General features: G+C 35.7%; 3 protein-coding genes and 1 long non-coding RNA gene across 6 annotated transcripts in view; 3 read left to right on the top strand and 1 right to left on the bottom strand.

Annotated features, from left to right (window-relative positions):
- Positions 1-13755, top strand: part of LOC128232980 (ester hydrolase C11orf54-like) — a 15579-nt gene extending 1824 nt beyond the window's left edge. The window contains exons 3-8 of the mRNA XM_052946809.1: positions 644-745; positions 6184-6258; positions 6943-7029; positions 7413-7562; positions 11557-11670; positions 12615-13755. Coding sequence (XP_052802769.1) covers positions 644-745; positions 6184-6258; positions 6943-7029; positions 7413-7562; positions 11557-11670; positions 12615-12785 — 699 coding nt within the window. The 3' untranslated portion in view covers positions 12786-13755. The remainder of the gene's footprint in view (positions 1-643; positions 746-6183; positions 6259-6942; positions 7030-7412; positions 7563-11556; positions 11671-12614) is intronic.
- On the top strand, positions 1825-5126 carry LOC128232982 (uncharacterized). 2 transcript variants are annotated; one of them, XR_008260590.1, is made up of 5 exons: positions 1825-1863; positions 1981-2151; positions 2597-2755; positions 3001-3138; positions 3587-5126. It is a non-coding gene; the product is annotated as an uncharacterized LOC128232982 (long non-coding RNA). The 2 variants fall into 2 exon arrangements; XR_008260589.1 differs by having other exon boundaries at positions 1834-2151.
- Positions 9365-11054, bottom strand: LOC128232981 (uncharacterized). Of its 2 annotated transcripts, XM_052946810.1 has the most exons (4): positions 10933-11054; positions 10362-10402; positions 9926-10037; positions 9365-9468 (listed from the first exon to the last, which is right to left on the bottom strand). In XM_052946810.1, exons 1-4 carry the CDS (start codon positions 11027-11029, stop codon positions 9398-9400), a joined length of 321 nt encoding a protein of 106 aa, XP_052802770.1. In that variant the 5' UTR covers positions 11030-11054; the 3' UTR covers positions 9365-9397. The 2 variants fall into 2 exon arrangements, 1 of the variants encoding a protein (XP_052802770.1); XR_008260588.1 differs by lacking the exon at positions 10362-10402 and having other exon boundaries at positions 10933-11045.
- Positions 13756-17290: 3535 nt separating the features above from the next.
- Positions 17291-25243, top strand: part of LOC128231728 (proteoglycan 4-like) — a 39695-nt gene continuing 31742 nt past the window's right edge. Inside the window, exon 1 of the mRNA XM_052944862.1 lies at positions 17291-19348. Within this exon, the coding sequence (XP_052800822.1) occupies positions 18737-19348 (612 nt within the window). The 5' untranslated portion in view covers positions 17291-18736. The remainder of the gene's footprint in view (positions 19349-25243) is intronic.

Below are 25243 nucleotides of genomic sequence, written 5' to 3' on the forward strand. Positions count from 1 at the left end.
AGATATTTATTTTGGTATATGTAAGGGTGAAAGTCCGAAAACTGCCCATTATGTCAGGGAAAAAACAGTCCGAACGTAATTAAATTTCTACGGATATATAACAATTGCTAAATGTGTTCTATTTTAAAGGGACATACAACAAACTAACAGTCACATCGTCATTGGGCATTGAGTTGTTACAACCTAAAAATCGGAATTTGATAAAAACAATATTCCATTTTTCTGATTATTTATTAAACCTTAACGGAAAAAGGGTTTTAAAGTATTTTTTCATCAAATAAATGCACAGTTTTATACAGTTTTGGTGACATTTACAAAAAACAAACACATCTTGATTCTACAGTATGTTACTTACACCATTTCTACTTACCGTCCATTATTTCAAATATTGGACGGTCAACTTTTCAAATATTGGACATTAAGAAGAAAGTACGGTACGCTGTCCAATAACCTATATAGAGTACACAAAGAACAATGGATGACGTCACAAACATGTTTTAACTTATTTTTAATGCGATCAAAAGATACGAAATGTTTGCGTCTTGTACAACGTAAGCGCTCGGTCATCTCCGGCAGGCAGCCTAAGCTCGGAAGCGTTTCCGACAATTGACGAGCTTGATCTGAATGCTTCTTATGTTTCCAGAAATTTACCTTCCGTCAGATAGCCGAACTGGCCGAGTCAAAGGACCCCTTCATGCTTGGGGCAGGGGCCGGGCCCGCCCATGTTGTAGGAGTCAATTCTGAGGTAGGAATACATGTTGCACTTGATTTCTTATTTCACGGTCGCTCACGCCTGGGCGTACTTTGACTGGTTTATAACATTCTTACAGCGGAGGATATATCCTAGAAAAAACAGGGTTGCCACCTCCCTGGAAAAGTCTGGGACTTTTTGGTGGGAAATCAGGGAAACTCGTGTTACACTTTGATAGTAACATAGTTGTACCAGTATGACTTCACTAACTTATATTATCAAGTTTATAATGTTGTAATGTTTATACTTAAGACTGTTTGTAACTCAAAAACTACTAAGTAAATGGGTGGATTTGACGGTTGTGGGTTAGAGGCGATACAAATAAATCGGTATTGGTAAGTGAAAATCGTGATACGGTCAGTGAAATTTTATTTTTCCTTTTTGATGGCGACCCTGATCTACCCTTCAATTCCTTGATTGTTGCTCCAAGAGCATTATAATTCGTTGTACTGTTCATAGTGACGAATCTTGTAAATTTTTTGATCATCAAACACCAGGGACCCGTTTCAATAAAATATATTAGTTTGATCATAGTCGTAAATTGAAATTATCTTAATGGCATATGCCATCGTTATTTTGCTGCATATTTATGTGAATTGAGTTTTCGCCAGTATTTAAAATGAACCTTACGATGCCATATGTGACGCTTATATGGTTTTCAGAGAATTGAAGTAACGAATACAATACTTCAATGGAACCTATGGGTCACCTTTGAATATTTACACCTCAACTTCCGTTCCTTAAATGAACTGCCTTTCGGCAATTGCGTTCATCAATCGATGAACGCAACATCTTCGGATATGTTCGGATCGTAATTCATTGCATAACAATATGTGACGACGCCTGTAGAAAGGGGTACAAAGGCGGCAATTTCAATTTCGAGAAAAACGTGTTTAAAGTTTTGTTGATTTATTTCACTGACTTTAATTGGTATAAGTCACCATTTCTTTGTTAGATTTATAAATTTTAACATACAACAATTGTTTAAATTGCATCAATAAAATATACATATTCTCCGACAACGATGTTACTTATGCATATATATACGTAATTTCCAGTTGCATTCGGAGCTCCTCGGCCATTTTATCGAAAACATCCTCGGATGTATGCCGGTACATCTGTTGAAGTAGTTCTTAAATTTTTGAATTATATCATTAGTTAAATGTAGTGTTTTAGAGTTGTATTTATTGATCTAAGTTTAAATTTATTGTCATTGAATTGTATTATAGCAAACATAATGAAGAATCCCAAGAGTTAAGTCACAAAGTTTAACTGCTATAAAATGGCCGAGGAGTTCCGAATGTTCCAGTTGGTAATTGACAAACAAGAAATTTTCAAACAATAACGTTTTTTGTCTTCATTTGCTGCTTTTCGAGGATGCTTCTGTCGAGTTTTGACAGGTAAATATCATTGCAGTTGTATAAATTTAATTTTAAAATTTATTATGTTAAAATGACATAGAAAAAGGCGAAAATTTTCGTCAATTGTCATAAACCCGGAAGTAAACAAATGGCTTGAACTGGCGGTTTTATTTAATTTCAATACCACATTGTCCATAACAATGAATGAACTTGTATAATTATATAAATTTATCATCATACCGAGTCATATGTTTTTGTTGTCATGGGAGTAAAGTGTTCCTGATGGACATGTCAACAACACTGATGACATTTTGATAAGGATTTGTGTAACTTATGAATGACCTTCATTTACTAGAAACACTCAACCTGTCCTTGATAACATTGTAGATAATTGAAATCTTTTTATGAGTTTTGATAACAACGATAATGAATTGACAAGAGATCACAGTGCACTACATAACATCATATTGCTATCTTATTTCAGGACAGTATCAATGTTCCCTGCCCGACCCCCTCCATTACAGTTGGGACATTGCCTGCCAGTCTTCTTCCCCAATCATGCCCAACCGACTGGTCCAATATTGTTCAAAACTTGATGGAAATGCGGTGTCATCGTAGTTTGGAGTATGTGCAGAGCACTCGGGTACATTTTAGTTATTCATAACTTAAAAGTTCACAAATTAATAAACGGTTGTTGATTGACAGCTTTTTCCAAGCAAGGAGAAGAATTTTGGTTGCACACATGACAACCTTGTTATACGTAATCAGAAGACATATTGTATTATACCGAATAATTAACTGGTTTCCATAATTTATTTTGAAATCATGCAATATTTTAGATAAACAAAATAGCATCTATAAAATAAAGATGTGTATCAAATGTTGCAGGACAACAAGCTGTTTATTTCTTTGATGAGACTGAATTGCCGGGGAAGGGAGCAGACACTGTTGTGAGCATGATGATCACTTCTTCAAGTACCATTGCTTGGAGAAGAAAAGCTGAAATTTGCTCTTTGGTCTTAGCAGGTAAATAATAAAATGTTCACATTAAACCCTAAAGTAGAGTACTTTAATTTTGAAAATACTTACCTAACAGAATTGAGCCCTAGATTTTTAAGAGTATTCACCTCAGCATTAGCCTTTTAATTGGTGTCAGTTACATGTAAACAAAATAACCTTGACCATAACTCAATAACTGTTGAAATTGATAAAATACATCTTTGCATACCTGTTGCCAGAGGAAGAATGTATATGTTAACTTTCCCAAGTATGTTATTTCTATATTTAATACATTTCAAATTTTCAACAATGTTAAACAAAAATAAACGCTGTTTAAACTAGCCAAGTAACTCCTGACATTGTCAAAACACTGGCATGATATCTTGATCTTTATATAAGCTTGTTTTTTTGTGTGTTTTTGTGATTTCAAAATATGACTGAACTAGACATAATTTCTATCAATCCATACTTTCAGCAAACAGGCCTGGCTTTGTGCAGTGCAGGTTTGCTGCATCGGTGATGGTTTAGTTTACCTGAAGAAACCAGAGCAGTTGTGTACCTTGAACTCCTTTCCGAATTCTTCAAGGGATGGATTTTTAATGGCAGTGGTATTAACATGACAAGAGCAGAGAATACAGCAGATTAGACATTGAAAAAGACAGTGTGCCCTAGACAGTCTCAACCAAAGCATTGAACAAACTGTACAACCTGTTAATTAACTTTTTAGAGCTGTTTGTTTGGACTAGTGTTTGTCATTCAGAAATAAGTAACACTATTTCTCAGTATAAGAAATCTGTAGAAATTAGAAGCTGATATTTACTGTAACTATATAAACAAACCTCTTAGGGGTTTAGCCAGGTTAAAGAAAGACAGGGAGCCACAGAAAAGAGACAGGTTTCCATGTGTCAATAAGACACCCTTCATTTAGCTGTGAAGAATTCTAACATTTTGAATGTTACAGAAAATGTTAGGAATATTATATAATGTTTAATTGAAGTACTATTAGGTTTCAAGTGCCAAATATGTAAAGCCTGTGTGTATTTATAATCTTATGAATATTATATAAAGTTGTTATCAAAACAAAATCAATATTTGACAGTCTTAAGCTTTTAATTCTATGAAGGCAGGAGGTTGCCAATCTTACTCTTCATGACGGGTGCTTCCAAAAAAGAACAAGGTGCAGAAACCTTCCATAACTCTTGCAAGAACCCTAATATCATTGTTTCATCAAATTACAGTAACATTGACAATTATAACAAATGGTGCAGTGATAATTTTCTTATGCAAATATGATCAATTTTTATTGTCATTAAGTTTTCTTCTAGAATTGATTTGTACATTAATGTATTGATAATTGATACTTGTGGTTGCCATGGTTACAACTTGTTTCTTAGTGTAGTATAATGTTTTATATATATAAATACAATATTGCATTATGTAAACTTATAATATTTTAAGAAATAATGATTCAAACACATGTACAGAGACAATAAATACACTACCGTGTATTTTTTAGCTACTATTTTTGTTGCCATGGCAACGTTTCTGTGTATATTTGTTACATTTATTGTTTTTATTACAGGATTGTCCATTAGTGAAATTATAATGTGTATAATAAGCATAGCTACAAAATGCATATATACATGAAAATACCTATTTATGGATGTACATTTTCTTCATATTTCGATAATAGAATAGATTTTGTACACTGACCCCACTTGGACTTAAATCACCATAGCAACAAAAGTCTTAAACATTTTGAATAAAAAAAATTAAAAATATATTTGTAAAGTGTCTGCCCATGCTTAGGTTATTTGAGTACTTTTCAAGAGCGGCGTGTGTGATCCCTTTTACGTTTAGTATTAAATTGCATCGTATTGTGGTTGTCATGGTAACATTTTGATTGCCATTTAAAACTTCAATCATAATTTTACAATAATTTTGTCACCAGTTCAATAATATGTTATTTTGTGTAAGATATATAACTACAAATTATATAAAGACAATAAAAAAAATGTGTTGTTTTATTTCTTTATCTAAAAATATGCCACTTTTTGACACTTTCATTGATAAATTGATCGACTCCTGTGCTTCTTTAAATCGTCATAGCAACAAAAGTACTTAAGATTTTGACCTCAAATTTTCGCCAAAATGTTTCTAAGGATGTACACTATAAATAACTACCAAAAAGAGCAAATGTCATTTTTGCACCTTTGTATCCCTTTTTACAGGCATTGACACATATACATGAAAGCTATTGATCTTGTTATTGGTTGTATTGTGTCTGCAGGTCCCGTAAAATATAGATCAACATTTTTAAAAGTGTAAGTTTATTATATTTTAAATATATTCGTACCAGAATTGTTTTAATTTTACGTTTTAAAGGATTTCAAGTGGTTGATCTTTTCCCGCGTTATTGTGACGTCATTTGAAAAATGTTTCCGGTTATAGTCGGGTCGTTCTATTTACAGAATGGTTAAGAACGGATTACTGAAAGGTTTTCTTAAATGAAATGAAGTATTTTTTTAACAACTCTTGAATGAAATAATGAACTATTGGTGTAAATATAAGCAATGAATTGCGGGGTTGATGTCATTATCGGGGATATGAACGCAATTGGGTTGGTCAAAGTACGCGTGGAGTCTTTCGGACTCCACACACATTGACCAACCCAATTGCGTTCATACCCCGATAATGACATCAACCCCGCAATTCATTCCTTAAATAAACAAGTGGTTGGTCATTTGGGAGCAGGCCAAGTTTCTCGAATAATGTCGAGTTATTACACATGCTGGTGTCCATGAAGGCCGAAGGGTGCTATTGAAACAGGACCTGATGCAGCAAACTCCTATAAGGCTATATAAGCTAAAACCTTGCATGTTTATTATAAAGACATACTCGTCGAGTCCATGCGTGGCCAGTATTCAGGAAATACCACAGCAAAAACACCAAGATTTGTTTGATAATGCTTTTAAAATATGTGTAACTGCACAGTTTGAAATGCAGCCAAATCCAATGCAGTCGTCAAACAAAATGTTAGCAAATACCGAACATGCATGTCTTATATTTTAGATGATGAACACCATTAAACTGCAAGCAGACGGTAGTTCCATAAACAAAGGCTACATTTCCAAAGTTGACAAACAGGTAGATTTCTCTCCCCTTATGCTAATGCTTCCGAAAATAACAAAAGAGTACACAGTGCAATCCGCAATGTAGCTTTCTCAAATATCAAAATGTACACTGCCCTGTAAATAATCAAAGCGCTGATGGCACTGCCAGAGTATGGTGGATAAGTCATCTATAGCTGCACGTGTTCGTTAAAGCTTTCCCATCCCGAAAGTTCAGTATTCACAAAAATATGATTCCGCCAAGTTATGGTAACTGGATGTCCAAATTACAAAGTTTATTATGGAACGAAATACCTTTGATAAAAGCTAATTTCCGGAAATACATGAGTGGTTTCCGATTCCGACTTAACGAGTATAATGCCAATCTTCTACGGGGAAACCCCGTTATATGATGAAGTTTTTACGGAAATAGCCGAGCAAGTTTCGTTTCATTCATTTAGCCCATTCGTTTTTATTTATCAATGAACACCCCTTTTAATGTTATTCTGTTTGAAACCATAATGCTTCAGAATGCATTCAAAACAACAACACTTGTGCAGGACTGTTTCCACAAAAGGCACCCATTTTGTTACTGAAATAGAAGCAAAATTATGCCAGATGCAAACAGTCAGCTAACACATAATCCATTGGCAAACCTCCCTGTTTGCGTTAGTCGTGTTATCTATTACCAACTAATTGAAAATTTTCGTCTGCTTGATAGACCGGCGGATGTATTCTGGAAAAGATGCCATGTGACGAATTCTGCCTTATGGGTAACTTTTTGGTGTGCGACGGGGCCCCAGGAAAGGTAAGTAAATACTTATGGTTATAAGTATATTTTTTGTCGTCTGCTACAATACTTGTGGATGTATCGTAGGGAAAATGTCGTGTAAAGACTAAAGGCTAACCTCTGGTGTCTAACACCCCCGGCAAATGAAAGTAAATCGTTATGGTGATGTCTTACCAAAATTGTCGTCTGCTATTAGATTAGTAGATATATCGCAAGGGAAACGTCATGTGACGAGTTCTGCCTAATGGTTAATTTATAAGTCTATGACGGAGCCTCGTCAGTGCAGTCTGCTCCAGGTACAATTTTCGAAAAACAAAAGTTTACATACTAACAACAGCCTTTTATCTCATAGCATAATATCTAGATCTAAAACAAATACAAACTTGTAGTCTGCTTGACAGGTTCTAGAGGTAAAGGCTAGCAGACGGACAGGAGAGGAGGACTTTAGCCGCTGTCTGAAGATGAGTCTACGTAGTCACTATGGCGACAAGCCCGTGGGGCTAGGGGGCGTCTTCCTCATAGAGAAGGGCAAGGCCCACCTTCATATCATGGTTGGTTTTACGGGCTATTTTTGTTTCATACAACGCAGTGAATTTCAAATAACAACAAATTAAATACTACTTAAATGTTAAACATGGTATAATATTGAAAGAAAAATACAAAGTATGCAAAGTCATATTATACAATATCAAAATTTAGGATTGGGCTGAAAGATGGTAAACAACTTGAAAGCTCTTTCCCAAACCTAAATATTAAGGGGCGGATCATTGAATTGAAGTCAGTGGAGGTAATGCACCTATCAATATTTTGCCCCAGGGGGGGGGGCGGGCAGACCCAGGGGAATTAGACAAGTTTTCCTTTTGGGTGTCTAATTCCCCACCCTGGAGCCAATACTTTTGTCTAAATCCCCATAGTGGGAGATGCTTTGTGTATCTAATGTCCCGGGGATAGATGGATGAAGGCAAACCTAGTGCCAATATTGCCAGATAAGCATTTTTTTCACCCGACATGAAAGAGCTAGAAGTCAGCCAGCCAGAAATGTCATCCAGATGACAGTTGTTTTATTCATTCCAACCAATGCTTTTTAAATATATGGAGAAAAAAGTTGCACCATTTTATCTATTCTGATGGAAAGCACATCAAAACGTTTCCCTACCTACTTCCTAGGTTTAATAAAACAAAACTTTATAAAATAAATGACTTCAGCATTACTGTTTTTATATTCAAAGGGATGACTACCCTTTGCTATATTTTGGAACTTAAAAAAGAATGTCAGAAAGTATATAAAAGTATACATTTTTAGAAAGGTCTCTTCAATTATTATCTCTGTCATGCAATGACAAAGTCAATAAAATTATTTGGATGTGAAGAGATAAAGTACACATTGAATGCGCCGTTTAAAAAAAAAAAATTTTCCTACAGAAAGGGGCAACCCCAACACATATTTGTTTGTCGCATTTCATACCTTGATACTTTTGCAATTTGCCTTTAAATGAATTTTATAACATATATTTGGAAATCACAGGGGATATAAATACCACATTTGGAGTAATAATGAAACTAAACCTCTTTTTAAAAAAATCAGTAACATGGTTCCCTCAAGCAAGAATAAATGTATAAAATGCACTAACAGTTTGGTGTATAAAAATGCACTAACTTTTTGTTGTTAGCTGGTTAACCCTTTTCTGTAGGCTTTTTTTTTTGTTTTAAATGTTTTAAATGTTACAAATAGTTTGCATTCATTTTCTTATTTCTCTGTTCAGGAGCAAAAAACACCACTGTATTTGATATTAAATGAAAGAGCTTGAAGAAAATGTTTGTTTTGTTGTGTTTGTTTTTAATATTGTTGTGTTTTTTTGAGGAGTGTGGGGTGAGTGTTACGCCATTTTCAACATTATTTCAGTTATATCACGGCAACAGATTACTTTTTCATGATCCCTGGTATTTAAAACAAACCAGTACCAGGCCTGTCTTCCACAAAGCGACTTGAGTCGAGATCGTGCTCAAACTCAAAATTTCAATATCAAATAATGACCTCAATATTATTGCTAATAATTTTGTCTGCCTGTGAAACATGGGAGTTTCACAAGCAGACACAAATTTAGTGCAGTGGCAATACAATTGAATGAGATATCCAATGTTGAAATTTTAGTTTTAGCAAGATATCGACTCGAGATGCTTTGTGAAAGCCGTGCCAGGCCAGTACATTTTTGAAAGAGGTCCACCAAAGGAACATTCCTGTGAAAACTTGGATGAAAGTGGGCAGTGATCAGAATAGCTCACCTTGAGCCTTTGGCTCTAGGTGATCTAAAAATAGACCAATCACTAGGATCAAAAATATATAGAACATTGTGAACTTCATTTTTTATTTTTATTTTTATTGTTTTTACATAATATATTCATCAAATCTTTTTGGTACCCTCCTCCGTCCAAACCTCGAAACATCTACCATGATATCTGAAACAGAAGTTACTCAATTAAGCATGATTTTATAGTATGCAGGTTGTGGTACCTGGGATAGATAATAACCATGCTTTGGCAGGAGTACATGGTGATTTGAGTATACAATTGCACAAAAGTAATTTATAAGTATATTTTGATTCCAGCTGTGTATTATAAAGGGTTTTATGTAAACTTAAAATATTTATACATACATAAAGTATAGTGCTGAATAGACAATACAACTCTTAAAATCTACATATCATGTACTCCTTTTGAGTAAAGTTTAAACAAAAGTCATTGCGCGGTTTAGGAGGAGTTGCACTGAAAAGATGTTATGGACATATTCCTACATAACCCCCCCCCCAAAAAAAAAAAAAAAATATAAAAAAAATTCTGACTTTTTGGGAGTATAAATATTCTAATATTATATGTAAAATATATAACTATTAAGCTGAGTAGCATGGGTACTCACTGTCTGGTGCACTCTGAGCCTGGCTATGGTTTGGGCTCCTAGCGGAACTTCTATGGGTAGTCGCAGTCGATGTGGCAGCACCACCAGGAGTTGTCTCTGTCCTCAACTCTTTCTAGAAAAACAAAGCTTTATTTAACAAGAGAGCCAATAGTCCCTATATCGCTAGCCTGAGATCACAATACAAAGACTAATTTGCAGTCCATAAAATAAACAGATGGATGTATATACACGTTCAATTGTATTATTAAGTGCCTCCCCCTATATATTTGTAAAAGCTTTAGGAGTCCTGGACATTTTCATTAATAAGAAAGTATATAAGGTCAGGTTGCTCGAAACACAGAATACTTTGCACTACTTTTATCACACCATCACCATAGCATACAGTACTGAAATATTTTGCTAGTATTATACCATTTGTGAGTTCACATTTAATTACCTTTTTTGTTAATATATAGTTGTTGCAGCATAACAAAAAATCTGAAAAAAGATATCCAAAGAAGCGATTTATTCTTCTTATGGGCATAAATGCATAAATATTATAATTACGGGGCTATTAAGATTAATACCCTGCTACAGACGTATATTTAGGGCGGAATATCGAAAACACTGCACAAACAAGTGTATTAAACATCGAAAATTGCAATAATATTCTATGATATAGCCAATTACAAGGGCAGGTAATCCAAATATGAATGAGGTCAATGAGTGGGTCTATAATGATAATCATGTTAATTATTTTCAATGAAAAAATAACCGTTTGTCATATTATAACATGAACATTTTTAAAAACCCTCTCCCTCATATAGACGCTTTTTTGACGAGACTGCAGCAGAGGGCATTTGAAAACATAGTGACAAAAGAAGAAATTGATCAAAACGGACTTTATGTCAAAATCGTAAAGGACAGCGCGCGCAAAAACACATGGCAATAGAATGGAACTTTAATACGATATGCCAAAATAAATTATAGTAATGATGAACATTTCCTGTTTATATTTAATACTGTACCTTTAAATATGGTTGTGAGATCTTTTGAGATGCTATCCACCCATTCACACATCTCTTTAACTGAGAAGGATGAAACGTGTGAAAGTTTGTCCGCCATTTTTTTAGTGCGACAGTACAGTTGTCTAAACTCCGGGTACCGGGATACGAAATACGGTTGTCTATACAACTCCGGGTACCGAGATGTATAATCCGTCTTAAGTCTAAAACCCGGGACCCGGAATTATTCGGCGTGTCAAATTCCCGCCTGTCGGGAATTGTCTTCTGTCTAAAGTCCCGTGTTTGCCCGCCGCCGCCCCCCCCCCCCCTGGGGCAAAATATTGATAGGTGCATAAAACATGCCCCCAATCCCGGGCGGAATTATAAATTTGTCGATACTAAAGGTGCTGTGGGGGTTCCAGAAAATTTATTTGAATGTTGATATACAATGTTTTAATCCGGTGCATTCTGGTCCTACTTCAAGCCTCAGACTACAGCGAACTACATGGAAGAAAGCTAGGAAACTCGATCGAAACGCTTTCTAAAGTCCCGTTATTCACAAATATTTTATGGAGTAAAGAAATCTCATACCGGAGTCCATTATATTGTTGATGTATTTTGTTGTTGTAACCTATACGTCATTTTCAGTCGGACTTCTCCGAGACGCCGATCACTAAGGAGTCACAGGTCGGGACGTGGCTCAAGTTTTACGAGATGAACTCCACCCTTGTCTGTCTTGGAGAGCTAGTATCACACGACCCTGTGAGTGTATATAGTATATACTAATTTCTGTTTACTCTATTATAAACGGATAAGATATAGAATCACATTCGAGTCCAATTTCTGGATAGTACTCGTGTCCAAGTTGAGAGGCAAAGAGAGTCTCAAATCATGGACACTACCTCTTGTGTGAGAGGCGGACCCCTGTTTACTAGACCTCTCTCACTTTAATGGTTTTCATAAATAAAAATCGTAACTTTTACGATATCGTAGCTACAAAGGACAATACTTACCTTTAATGAAACAGCCCACTGGCTCTTATTCAATGCCACAAGAGCGTCGTGATAACAATTCATTTAAGTAGATATTGCTACTCACCGACAGGGCTGCGATATACCTGACGAGCACCTTCACTCTCAACTAGGGAATAGCAAGATTTAGCCCTGCAAGTTAAAATTACTCATTATTCTCAATCACACACACACGCACGCACGTACACACGCACAGCGCGCACGCGCGCGCACGCACGCACACACACACACACACACAATAACTGAGTACTGATCTTGCGATCAGGCTTTCGAGCTTCCGGTCTACAGAACGAGCTCTAGCACTGTTACATCCCACAGGTTGTCTGGTTAGCACAGTGGTTAGCGCACTCGCTTTTCCCCAAGGCGACCCGGGTTCGATTCCCGGTCTAGGCGCATGTGAGTTTGATTAGTGGTCACCAAGCCGGACAAGTGGGTTTTCTCCGGGTACTCCGGTTTCCCCAACAATACAAGATCACACTCTCGCGCAACATCGTTCCAACGAGAGTGACTTAGTATAAGTTATTATAACCTTCTTCACAATCGTTGTAAAATATATTGTGTTTAAGGTATATCCTACAGGGAATATTAAGGTTTAGCCCCGCCAAATGAAATCCTTTCACGTCTATTCTCTAATTCGCATATAATTGCACTGTGTATTTTTCTCCACCCCGACAGGGTTTTGATCTACGGGACGAGCATTTCCACTGTTTCAATCAGCAGGGTCAGGGCGGACATTACCATTGGGACACCACACCAGAAGAGGTCGAGTACCGCGCCTACTTTGTACTCCCGGAATACGTCTACAGGATAGATAAGCCAACCAACAAAGTCCCGTGGGAACAATGAGTTGTCTCCCCTGGACCAAAAAAAATAAATAAATAAATAAATAAAAATAAAGCCATGTTGACCAATATGTTGATAATTATTTTCTTGTGTTTTAGTAATTACGTTAATCAGTATTTTTAAACATTCAAATAAGTTGTTTTGGACAGTAAATCAGCATGTTAAAACATAAAAATATGGCAATATTTAATGGTATTTTATTAACGCCGTAATGAAAAATTGTTTTGAGCAAAAAAATTATTGATTACGTTAATCAGTATTTTTCATTTATCACCCAACATTTTATCTTTTGAATTAGTTTAAGTATTTTTATTATCATTATATACTGTTTAATAAGTTCAATTAGAAAACTAGTCATTTATTTGAAACATTTTATCAGGATCGACATGAATTGTTTGAATATGTCTGTCTGCACATGTATGTCTGTGGATTCTTAAAGGGCAACTAACTTATTGATGTCTCTAAACACATTTATACATGTTTTAAAAGTTGTTTTTATTTAATTGCAAATGAACAAAATTGCGCAATTATGTGATATCTTTTATGAATGAACAAATTGTTGAATGTTTTTATTATTTTTGTTTTCACACTGTCTGCTTTTATGTTTATCCGATCTTTTTATGCAATACACAATAGCCAGAGAACACTATACATATACTATATAAGACATTATATTTTAATTGCTATGATAATTATTTTTCCAATCAATCTATTTGTTAATAAATGCAGTTCTTCAATAAAGCTTTTTTGTTGTTAAATGTGCTTTACCAATCAGTGCTTTTGTTGATAAATGTGATGTCAAGCGAAGTATTGTCTACTTGACAATGTGGTTCTTTTAAGTTCTTGGCTTTTCTATATACAGAAGAATTTTTCAAGTGAAATTAACTGTTTACAACACTTCACATGTCATTGTCAAGTTTTTAAATCGACTTTAACAAGAAAAAGTAAACAATATAACTCCCTACTGGATAAAGCTATTGTTTTATTGTCTGTGATGTGTATCTTAAAGTGTATTGGTGTTTCTGTAAAGAAATATTCCATTAATTTTGTGCGTCAAAATGATCCGTTATTCAGAATTCTGGGTGTTTTGGGACAGTTTTTTTTATAGTATCCAGATTTAATTGAAATTTACTGATGGAATATGTCAGACAAATATCCGACTATTTGCTCAATATGCATCCAGGCAAAATGGCATATATTTTTTTTTATAATTTTCACATTTTTTTTATTTCTGAAGTGTTCCAGCCTGCTTTTAAACCAAGCATTGAAGACTCCACACATCTAAAAACATTAATTTTGACTACTGGTACATAAAACATATCGTAGACATGCTTTTAGCTCCGCATTTGTTGATAAATTACGATCTTCTCAGGTAAGGAGTGCTACTTTAAACAATCTGTATTTGATTTATTGAATATTACTGATAATGGTGTGTAATTGAGCTCAATATTTGCAGTATAAATGCCCTTTAGAGCAGAAATGTTGGTTATTTATCATAATTGATAAGCCCACATGACATGGGTATTCAAGTGACTGTTTTAAAATGGAGGTAGCTTGACGCAGATTTACGTAAACATTGGAGAGAATCCACATTTCTTTTCATCAGAACAGAACAAAACAGAACATTTATTGTTAACTTGAACATATACAGTTCATCGATATTGCAATAACATAAACACATGGCATGGCAATAATTGTTAAAAGCGAGAGTGCATATGCATATATACATATATCAATGGTTTTAACATGTTAAAAGCAGTAAAGTTAAGGACTACTATTCAAAGCGTTATTATCATCTTAACTTTCATCAGAAATACCTAGTGATAAAGTAAACATAAATGGCGTCAAAATTTCGTTTCCTTAAGAAATGCTCCATACCCTTAATTATTTACTCATATTTACTTAATTATAAGTTTGTTTACAGATCGGACGTTTGACTTTTGCCGGACATGTTAAACTAATTTTACAATAAAACTTTCAACATTATCCTGAATTGAAGGAAAGCCCGGTTAAGTATTGTCCACAAACAAAACAGCCATCAAGTAATGACCAAATGATCGCCTTATCACCCAAGGCCATTGATTTTCCCCTGATAAAGCCCTAAATAGGAAATAACATATTCTTGTGCTTCTCCGAGTGTTAATGAATTTGGCACGAATTATCGTGCTGCTGGCGGTCCTCATTTAGATCGTAAGATCAAATAATCAAAAAGTCCTTGACAACTTATAGATTCTACTGCCCGAAAATGAAAGATGTTTTTCGTCTGTGATTTACGATACTTTGTGAAAGCTACACTCTCACAGATTGACCTTTGTGACAACTTTTGTATATAATTGTCTCAGAAACAGCAGATTTTGGTATCAATGCCAGCCATTTAATTCCGAATGATATAAGATTATCGACAAATGAACAGATCGCAGTTGTTTGCAGGACTGTCGAATATGTCCGTTTTCCTTAAAGCGTTACTCTTACAGATTGACCTTTGTGACAACGTTTGTATTTAAATATCTCAGTAACAGCAGACTTTTGTACCAATGCATTTAATTCCGAATGATATAAGATTATCGACAATAGAACAGATCTCAGTTGTTTGCAGAACTGCCAAAAATGTCAGTTTTCCTAACGCCGTTAGCAATAAACATCAAACTTCCAAACGTTAATATGAAAAACTGTTGACTGACTTTTTTGTCAGCAGTCCTAAATCCTTGATTTCAATGCATTTACGCAAAAACCGGCCTATTATGAGACAGAAAATGAAAGATATTGTCAAAACGATCTATCTGTGAGTCTGCAGCTTTAAAGATCCGGTTTTAGACAGCCCATAACAGATTTACTCATTTCCTTATTTGAGTTAGGATCTGTGGTTAAAGACCAATTTAAGATACCCATAACAGTTTGGCTAATTTCTTTTGTGAGGTATTAAGAGTTGAGCCCATGAATTTTTCATCATGAGAAAATGCCGAGCAATGCTCAATGAGTTTAGGGCTGATCGATTAGTCTTCTATCAAATTTACAATAGGGATGTTGATCTTTAAAGATTTCTTTGTTGATTTAATGTCAGGTTTGGCTCTAAGCTCCATTTCTGGCAACTATTGTTACCATTGTCCGCATTTTAACTGAAGTATTTGAACTTTATATGCATCCAACAATAACTGGGTTTTTTTTCTGCGATTTACATTCTTGTGGTTATTTCCTGTGCTAGTGCAGAAAGTTACGCCAACCAGTTTACTCAGGAATTCAGCAAATTTGATCAAACAATTACCGCCTTTTATGTTTTTTGGGTGCATTGCTTTCCGCTTTTTTTAAATTATTTTATTATACGATACACATTCATGTATTTGCACAAAAAGGTTGATGTCCGCAAGCCTAAATGTCAAGCAGTTCTCGCTAATATTAGCATTATTTTCCATACTAAAATGAACATTTTACGTTCTGATTTTCCGAAACAACATTCTGGTTACTTTCATAGCTTTTTTGTCGTCGTTGTCGCTGCTAAAACTGTAATTTTATAATAACTCAAAACGTTCAAGATAGCCAGACAATAGCACAAATATGCAGATCACTAGCGGCTCCAGGGGAGAGGCGTTCCAGGCGCCCCCCCCCCCCAAAAAAAAAAAAGAAAGAGAGAGAAAAACATCAACAAATCGTCCAAATTTACTTAATATTTCAATATTGGAGGAAAGAGCAATACAAAACACTCTTAACACTAAAAACAAATAGGTTACGCTTCAAAGTTATGCCCCTCTTAAGTCAAATCCTGGTCCGCACCTGCATTTAGCAAGGCCTATCATATATCTCTGGTTTTAATTCCCTTTTGGGTATGAAATATAACAGACGAGCGTCGGTATTCGATCTGCGGCGCTCTTGTTTCTACGAATATGAACTGTGATTTATATGAGACCGCTCCGGGATTCGAAAAAAAAATGTGTGAAGGCGGACTTAGTATACAGTCATATTTAATAGGATATGTCAGTGTTTTTTTCAATATTTGGCCTTGTTTTGCAGTTGACGTCAATAAGTGATAATATTTGTATTTAGAGGATGGTTTCTTCAATAGTATTCTTCAAACAAAATCTATAAGAGTGGAAAATCAAGTGTTTTTCGCACAGTGTCTCTATATTCTAGCTTATTAGTTACGGCACTTCACCAAATAAAGGCGTAACTCTGAGAGCAAACATCCGTTTAGTGTGTATATTTATCATTGAGTTTAATTATTGAAGATTAATGACGATATTCTCTTGCAAGATTTTGACTTCACAATAGTTAGGTTGTGTAGATTATGTCGTGAATTGTGAAAGATGTAACCCAAGATACCCTTTGTATGTGTGATTCGCGGATATTAGATTGCAAAAAGTTGTCGCACGGCCTCGAGTAGTTTGTTACACTTGACGCAAATAAATAAGGAAACTATTTGTTTGAGAATTTCCCTACTGTATTGTGAATGTAACTGAGGGAAGTTGTTTGACTTTAATGGGAACATTTAATTATTATACAAAGAAGATTGTTCAAGTATTCTAACTGAAAAGAAACACTACAGATTCAAAGACAAAGAAAGAAAAAAAGTGGCCTTTCTTTTTTATGCGCTGAAAGATTGAAAACTTGGTGCATTTGTTTGGGTTTTATGGAAATTTGAATCGATTAGCTCTTGAAAATTGCTGGGGATTTGAACAAATGTTGACAAACTGCATGATTCAATAATGCGAAATAATAAAGCGTTTTCACATCACACCAAGGCTATGTGACATTAGCAGAAGTTGATCGTACTGTTCCATGTATGTTTGTATCGATCAAGTCTTCCCTGGAAGGCGAGTTAACCAATGTTACAGCAGCATTTGTGAAAACCGTTGCGTGTATAAGACTGCTGATATTCCCATCTGAAACAGAAAATGCCAATGGATTTATCATTCCACGTCGAAACTGTTACAAAAGCTTCATGGATTTAACGATTATTTATTTTGGCTTGACCGGTGTAGATATTAAAGATATTGAAGGATTACTTATAGAATAAACATGTAAACTTCATGCATTAAGACGAATTCTATACCTTAACCCCACTGCGGGTTTAAGGGACTTAAAATTAAGACATATTCTTTAACGGTGAAAGAGTGGAATATAGCGAATGGGGGATATAAAGTTTTTATTACGACTATGCTAGTTCACACTGTGTTAATGTGTAGTTCTTACAGTATAAGTAAATTAGCTTGCCGTATACGGTTGTTTATTTATCAGTGTTTTAAATCAGTCATATCTTTTTATGGTTGACGTAAAACTGTTCAGTTCTTCTACTTTAAAATACCTTTGTCATTTTCAACAAGTGCTTTTAACCGGTAGTGGAAAAGTTAGAGAACGGCGTTTATATCTTGGATTTTGTTTGGATCGATTTATCATAGGAAGATCAGTATACTTACTTAAGCATAGGTATTTCAGTAAGTTTGCTAAATCAAATGAACAAACATTCAACCGACTAGAAAGTTGAATCGTTGAATCACACTGTCTCGTTATGTACAATGTAATGCTCACTTGTAAATTTAATTGGATCCTTAATTATTTAGTTTCAACGTGAACGCTAAAAGGTGAAAACATAGCAGTTAAAGATAAGGAGATTCGTAAGGGAATAGGTACACCACACTGTTTTCAGTTTTCTCGAAGGAGTTTGTTTTATCGGTGGAATATGCTAAGTGCGTTTAATTGAAAACACATGTGTCTTTTAAGGAGTTTAGAAATATAACGATCTGTGAGGGGAAACAGGGGGTCGTTCCTCGTCTAGAGAGGGAAATCTGCAGCAATATGTAAGAAAAAAATGGAATATTTGCTGTGAGAGTTTACTCTCTAGCCCCTTTTGGGGTCAGCTTAAATTAAGGGATCCTTTTAGGGGTCATTGAGATAGCAAAGGGAATCCCTTTGTAGAAGTAGACGGACCAGTGGTCAACTAGGCGGCAGTGACTTCCGTTAAAATGACGGAAGTAGAATCTGGGGAGAATGTTGGCCTGTTGGTGCTTGAGGCTAAGTCTCTACGGCCCTTCCGGTCAAAGGATGAGTATCTGTACGCCATGAAGGAGGATCTTGCCGAATGGTTCACGTGTCTTTACAAGGAGATCGAACTTGATGCTGACAACTTCTGCGAAGTGATTGAGACGGGCGCCCTCCTGTGCCGGCATGCCAATGAGGTCCGGAAGTTCGCGGAGGAACAAAAATCAAAGGGCGTCTATGAGACGTTGAATTCGAACTTCGTACGGGATATTCAGATACCAAAGTTCGACGTCCAGTACCGGAAGGACGTCAAACCGGGGACGTTCCTGGCTAGGGATAACATCTCAAACTTTATCACGTGGACGGCGAAAATGGGTATTCCGGAAGTGCTACGGTTCGAGACCGATGATTTAGTTATGAGAAAGAACGAGAGGAGCGTGATATTATGTCTACTGGAGGTGGCAAGAGTTGGGGCCAAATTTGGGATGCTGGCCCCTACCATTGTTCAAATGGAAGTGGAAATTGATAATGAAATACAGACCGGAGAACCCCCTCCCCAGATCAAAACATGCGACGTAAAGTCCCTGGATGAAATGGTAAGTGACTGCTCTTGTGAGATTATATTTTGTTGCTAAAGGCTATATGTTTGTTATGCTAGCTGACTATTTATACAAGTAAAGTGTCGGATATAGCGCTGAATCATATGAAATGCTTTAAGTTAACCAGTCGCAGCATTCATGCAGACGAAACAATATTACTTTTACACTTATCTAATACTTCAACCATTATGTCAATATTCACATACTACCGTATATATTAAATCAGCACTCAGGTCACATATTCGCTATCATCATCATTGATCAATTAGCCAGCAGTCATTGCTGACCTCATTTGAGTTGATATCTGTCATTAAGAATCTTAATTAAAACAAACAGCTCGGAACAGAGCCATGAGAGCGATCAGGTCAGGGCACATCACAATCTAAATTCAATTATACTGATACATAAACATTTCTAACCCCCTGTGGCCCGTGCACCATTCTGGTTCATGCTTCTGTTGTTGCCTCCCTCGACAGCTGGTCACGTCTGCATATTTTTGTCTGCTGCTCTCGGAGCTTCTGTCAATATATTCTCGTCTGCTTCTTTCGTAAATGATCCATTACAAATATATGTTTGGATCATGTTTTGTTGGGTTTGGTCTGCGTCTGACGTGTATGGCTATGAATTCAGAGCACATACACCATAACTGATTATAAAACTGTTAAGTGAAAGTTGTATTTTTTTGGAGATTATTTCATCCATCACATAAGGTATCTGATACCCAATTATTTAGGTTTTTGGGGAGGCCTGGTGACCCCGTTTTATTTTCGAATCATTCTAAAGGGTTGTGTGTGCTAAAAAAGAAAATGTCAAGTTTAACCGAAAAAAATGCAACAAGGAAAATGGCTGTTGGGCCTGTAAAGATAGCAAAATATCGTTTTAGTCCGATTTCAGTTGTAAAAAAGATCACATATATACCATTACTGATATACGTTCAGGTTTGATGCGGATCATTATTTTACATATTAGTATTTTAAATCAGTAAGCAATACCCCTTTTAAATGATATCAGCATTTAAATGAGCTGTTTAGAGAACAGGCTTTTTGTGTGATTCCCATGATCAACACACTTTGATACAAGTTTAATTTGACCTAATTTTGTACTGAAAATCTATTTAATAATTGAGATTGGTTCAGAATGGACTAAGGAGTCTCTGGTGTCTATATTCTGCATAGGATGGCAATCGTTTTGTTTTCGTTTGTTTTATCAGGTTAGCTGGATAGGTTTTCGTACTAAGGGTTGACGCTAAACATAAGATCAATTTGGTATGGCCTAAGTACCTAGCTGCTATCTGCGTCTTTTTTGTAGTACAAATCGAGACTTAGATGTATAACAATCGGTTATACCCTTTCAAATGATATCAACTTTACATGAAACCACAAAGTATCAAAATTTAACATTATGTGATTTAGCTATTTAGAGAACTAGCTTACTTTGTGGGGCGGATACCTGAAGCAGGGATGTTTTACTGCATCGTAAAGAAAATGAAAAGACAAATCGCTAGACTAAACAGCAGATGTTGCATTTTTCCTGATTTCATGCTCGAGTGAAACCATTTCACACGGCTGACACAGAAGCTTACAGTGCATGTCTTAGTTTCGAGGCCGTTGGCGTTTTATGTCAGATTCGGCGGTAATTATCAACCCTTTCTGGTCATGAATATGTTCATATTTAGGAAACACATCAGCTGACATGATGGTTTATATCTGGCACACGCAGCCCTTGAAAGCCTTTAAGTGTTTATTGCATAACGCCTCTCATAAAAACCTTCAAACACGCAAGTTAATGAACATGTTATACTAAAGTTTGAAGCAGGTTCAATAACGCGAACGTTTCATTAGCTTTAGGCGTATGTTGTCTTCTAATGAAAATAATTTACAGAATTTAGTCACGAATTTTATGAAAACAAAGTTTGATTAATTTCCTCAAACTTAGTCACGTGCATTATCTAATATGAAAAGTTAAAGCATTTAGCAAACAATGAAAGCTGTTAATTTGTAAGATCCTGTACCACGCTAATAGTCACGACAGTAAATAAAGTACTTGGTCACTATCTGCGTCTTATGTGTATTACAATCCTACACTAATGTGTCACAACCAGTCATAGCTATATTGACATTAATAAATGATTTAGATTTCCCTCTGTTTCACTCTGTCTTTTGCCTTATTAGCCGTTTCCTTTGATTTAGTTGTCTAAGGACTTCTCAATGACACATTCAAATACGAATGGAACATCTTGTTGTATATACAGTTGAACCCCGTTGGCTCGAACTCTCAGGGATCGGACGAAAATACCTCGAGCCTCGAAAAATTCGGGCCAAGCGGGAACGCTTCCTATAAGCATATAGCAATCGGTCCTTTACATCGACTTCGAGACAACGAGGAATTCGAGCCAAGCGAGTTCGAGCCATCGGGATGCCACTGTATTCGATATTGTAGTGGATATTAAGTTACAACGGTTGAAGTACGACCAATTCAAATGTATTTAATCGACGAGCTGATAGGACCTAACACATTTAATTCTAAAAAGGGAAGAACTTCTAATTCTAGACTGCTATAGCTTACATTATGAAATTGTCATTCTAAAATGATTTACACACTTTAGATAAAGCGAAAGTCCTTTCTTCATATGAAATGGCTTCCTGATGAAGTTTTAAATACATATTTGAGACGTCTTAAGTCCTCAAGATATAAATAAATATGGATGTCAATAATTCACCATGACACTTGATGGCCCCATACTTGCCTCGTAATATTTCATACGTGACATCGAGAGGGATTTAATAACACCAGGGAAAAACTTTGTAAAAGCTTAATAGTTTTGTTACAAAATGTTGAGAGCATTTAAATTGCTGCTGGTAATGATTTTAACGCCGTTGGTATGATTATGATGACGACAACGACGACGACGGCTTAGTAGACGACGATGATGATGATGATGATGATGATGATGATGATGATGATGATGATGATGATGATGATGATGATGTTGGTGGTGTTGGTGGTGGTGGTGGTGGTGGTGGTGGTGGTGGTGGTGGTGATGATGATGATGATGATGATGATGATGATGATGATGATGATGATGATGATGATGATGATGATGACGACGACGACGACGACGACGATGATGATGACGACGATGATAATGATGTAAACGAAACAGTAACTAAATTTTGATATTGACAAACCATCTAAACAACCTCATGTTTACATTACTTAAAGTGATCAATTTCAGACATATAAGATCTGACTTTTAAAAATGTAGATAAACCTTTTCACGAGAACCTTTTGGGAATTCAGTTTTACAACAATGTTGTTTTGAATCATAGCCAAAATATGAAAGGCAAATTATAAGTCTTCACTTTAAGTATTCAGACATACACTAGATATTCTCTTTGAAAAAACATGTCAAAATGATGTCAGAATATGGTGTCTTTTCATAAGACACAGATTTGTTAAAACTAATATTTTAGATTCAGATTTGGTATTGAAATTCATTTTAGTATCGGAAATTGTGTTACTTTTATCTGTTTTTCACAATGCCTTATTTAATTTGATACCATTTGTTGACTTTAAGCCAACGCAATAATAAATAGTAAGAAACCTTATATCATAAGTGTTTCCGCTCCTTTGTACGAGAGACGCTTTATAAATCTTTTTATAACAATTTAAAAGCTTTCAATGTCTTTTGTGATTTAAAACATTTTGTCCCGACAATTTCCCGACTAATTTCAGTTTAAAAGATGAAAATAAAAGTTATATACGTATAAATCATTTTAGATTTTCCGAATGTGTTGAAACAGAACTTGAAGTTCTGTCCCATTTAAGAATGCCTCTATTATCTCAAAACATTTAAAACGTGTATCGAATTTCAATGATCTATCAAACCGACCCACAACAAAAATGAAACTCGTTAGACATTCCACTGATAATTGTAATAGTAAACAACGGTAGATAACAAGTCCACTGGAATTTCAATAGATCGAACTTCCCCTCTGACAAAGTTCTTAAAGATTCCTAGATAATGTTATCGATATTTGTAGGGAATGGAATCGAACTTCGATAAACGTTTAATTAAAAGTGCAACGTTCTCTGTAATTTGAACGTGCCTTTATACGAAATTTCGGGTCGTAAAGTAGACTCGACAACAAGACACAAATAAGGACCTCCGTCTTCTTGTTTACCCTTTTATAAAGCCAAGTTAAAGAGTTTTATTTAACTATTAAAGTGGCATGAACACAATGCTTCGGCTCCAGCAATATTAGACAGACTTTGTACATTCAAAATTGAATATCGTACTAGCGGGACATTGGACATTAAAAACATGACTGTCCTGTCTGCACGACACTGGACATTCAAAACATGGCTGTCCTGCCGGCACGACACTGGACATTCAAAACATGGCTGTCCTGCCGGCACGACACTGGACATTCAAAACATGGCTGTCCTGCCGGCACGACACTGGACATTCAAAACATGGCTGTCCTGCCGGCACGACACTGGACATTCAAAACATGGCTGTCCTGCCGGCACGACACTGGAAATTCTAAACATGATTGTCCTTCCAGCACGACATACATCTTTTGAATGTCTAATGTCGAATGACGTATGTGTAGCTATATTTGTAACTTCACACAGCTGATTTGATACATATGTTTTTGCAATGTTATTCTTCCCGGTAGTGCATCGCAACTAAAACATATGTTCTACTGACGTAGTTGAATTAACGGAGGGATGAAGTTGATATACCCTTTTTGCGTTATGTCATAAGTGCAAACTTTCACAACAATGCAGTGATCAAAGCGAAAATATGACTTCAGTCGAGGGGAATTTGGCTGAATTCAAGGAGCCGATTAACATCACAATCATGATTTCAATTATGCCGGAGAATAATTACATAATTTCTCCTAATATAATGAACAACGAGGCCAACTCATTCCTGCCATATGGTTATCTTCAAAAACGCAGACAAAGAAAATGACTAAAAATCCGTTAAAAGGCGGAAATTGGAATTGACAAGTTTCTGCCGTTGTTTTAAAAACGGCACGGGTTTCGAAAAAACGGAACGGGACACTTAAGGGCATACAGCCCCAGAAGGGTTCAATTCTAAATTTGCAGCCATGGTAATGCATTTATGACACGTGCAGCATCTGCTTTGAAGAAATGTTAGACCGACTTTATTTATTTTGTTTTATATGCCCAGTTGTTTATTTATCACTAGATTCATTCACTGTTTGCGGAGGGAATATATTTATAGAGAGACCCAATCTTCTTAAACTTGCATTGTTTTCGCAACGCCATTAACTGCATGAGGCAGAAACCTTCAAACATGAAATGTTTTGGCATCAAATGATAGAAGTGATAATTGAAATATCTCTTTTGTCTCACTTGCTGGTAATTTCTCCGAATTTCTCGTCAAGTTATTGACCTGTCTTTCAATAGCTATTTAAGCCGCGTCTGCGAGCATGTCTAATGAAATAACAATAACAAATCAATGATTTTTTTTTCTTTTGGGGGAAATGCTGTAATGGTTTTCGCCTTGATACAAGTTTTCAACTTTATGCTGCTGAAAAAGAACACGGATGTGCGCAACTTTTTGCTGATAAATAAAACACGGATGAGCACAACTTTTTGCTGCTAAAAAAAACACGGATGAGCACATTGCTGCTTTTACAGCGTTTGGGTGTTGTTGTTTTTATGAAAAATATCCTTGAAAACATCATTTCAATACAAGGTGATACGTGTGAACCACTCATTCAGAGTCAGCATAACTTTGATATCGAAGTTCAATTCTTGCATTTCCTCATTTCTGAAGTGACGATTGCAGCCATATATCCATACTGTATATGCGTACGTTTTCTCATATATCACGTGATTTATAAGAGAATTTAA

The sequence above is a fragment of the Mya arenaria genome, chromosome 4, assembly GCF_026914265.1.
Source record: "Mya arenaria isolate MELC-2E11 chromosome 4, ASM2691426v1".
Lineage (NCBI taxonomy): Eukaryota > Metazoa > Mollusca > Bivalvia > Myida > Myidae > Mya > Mya arenaria.

Excerpts from the sequence above, each read along its gene's own strand:
- LOC128232981 (XM_052946810.1), bottom strand. The coding sequence starts at position 11,029 with ATGGCGGACAAACTTTCACACGTTTCATCCTTCTCAGTTAAAGAGATG. Across the intron at positions 10,403-10,932 it reads TCTCACAACCATATTTAAAG|ATTTTTTGTTATGCTGCAAC; the intron begins GTACAGTATTAA and ends ATCTTTTTTCAG. Across the intron at positions 9,469-9,925 it reads GGCTCAGAGTGCACCAGACA|ATATCATGGTAGATGTTTCG; the intron begins GTGAGTACCCAT and ends CTTCTGTTTCAG.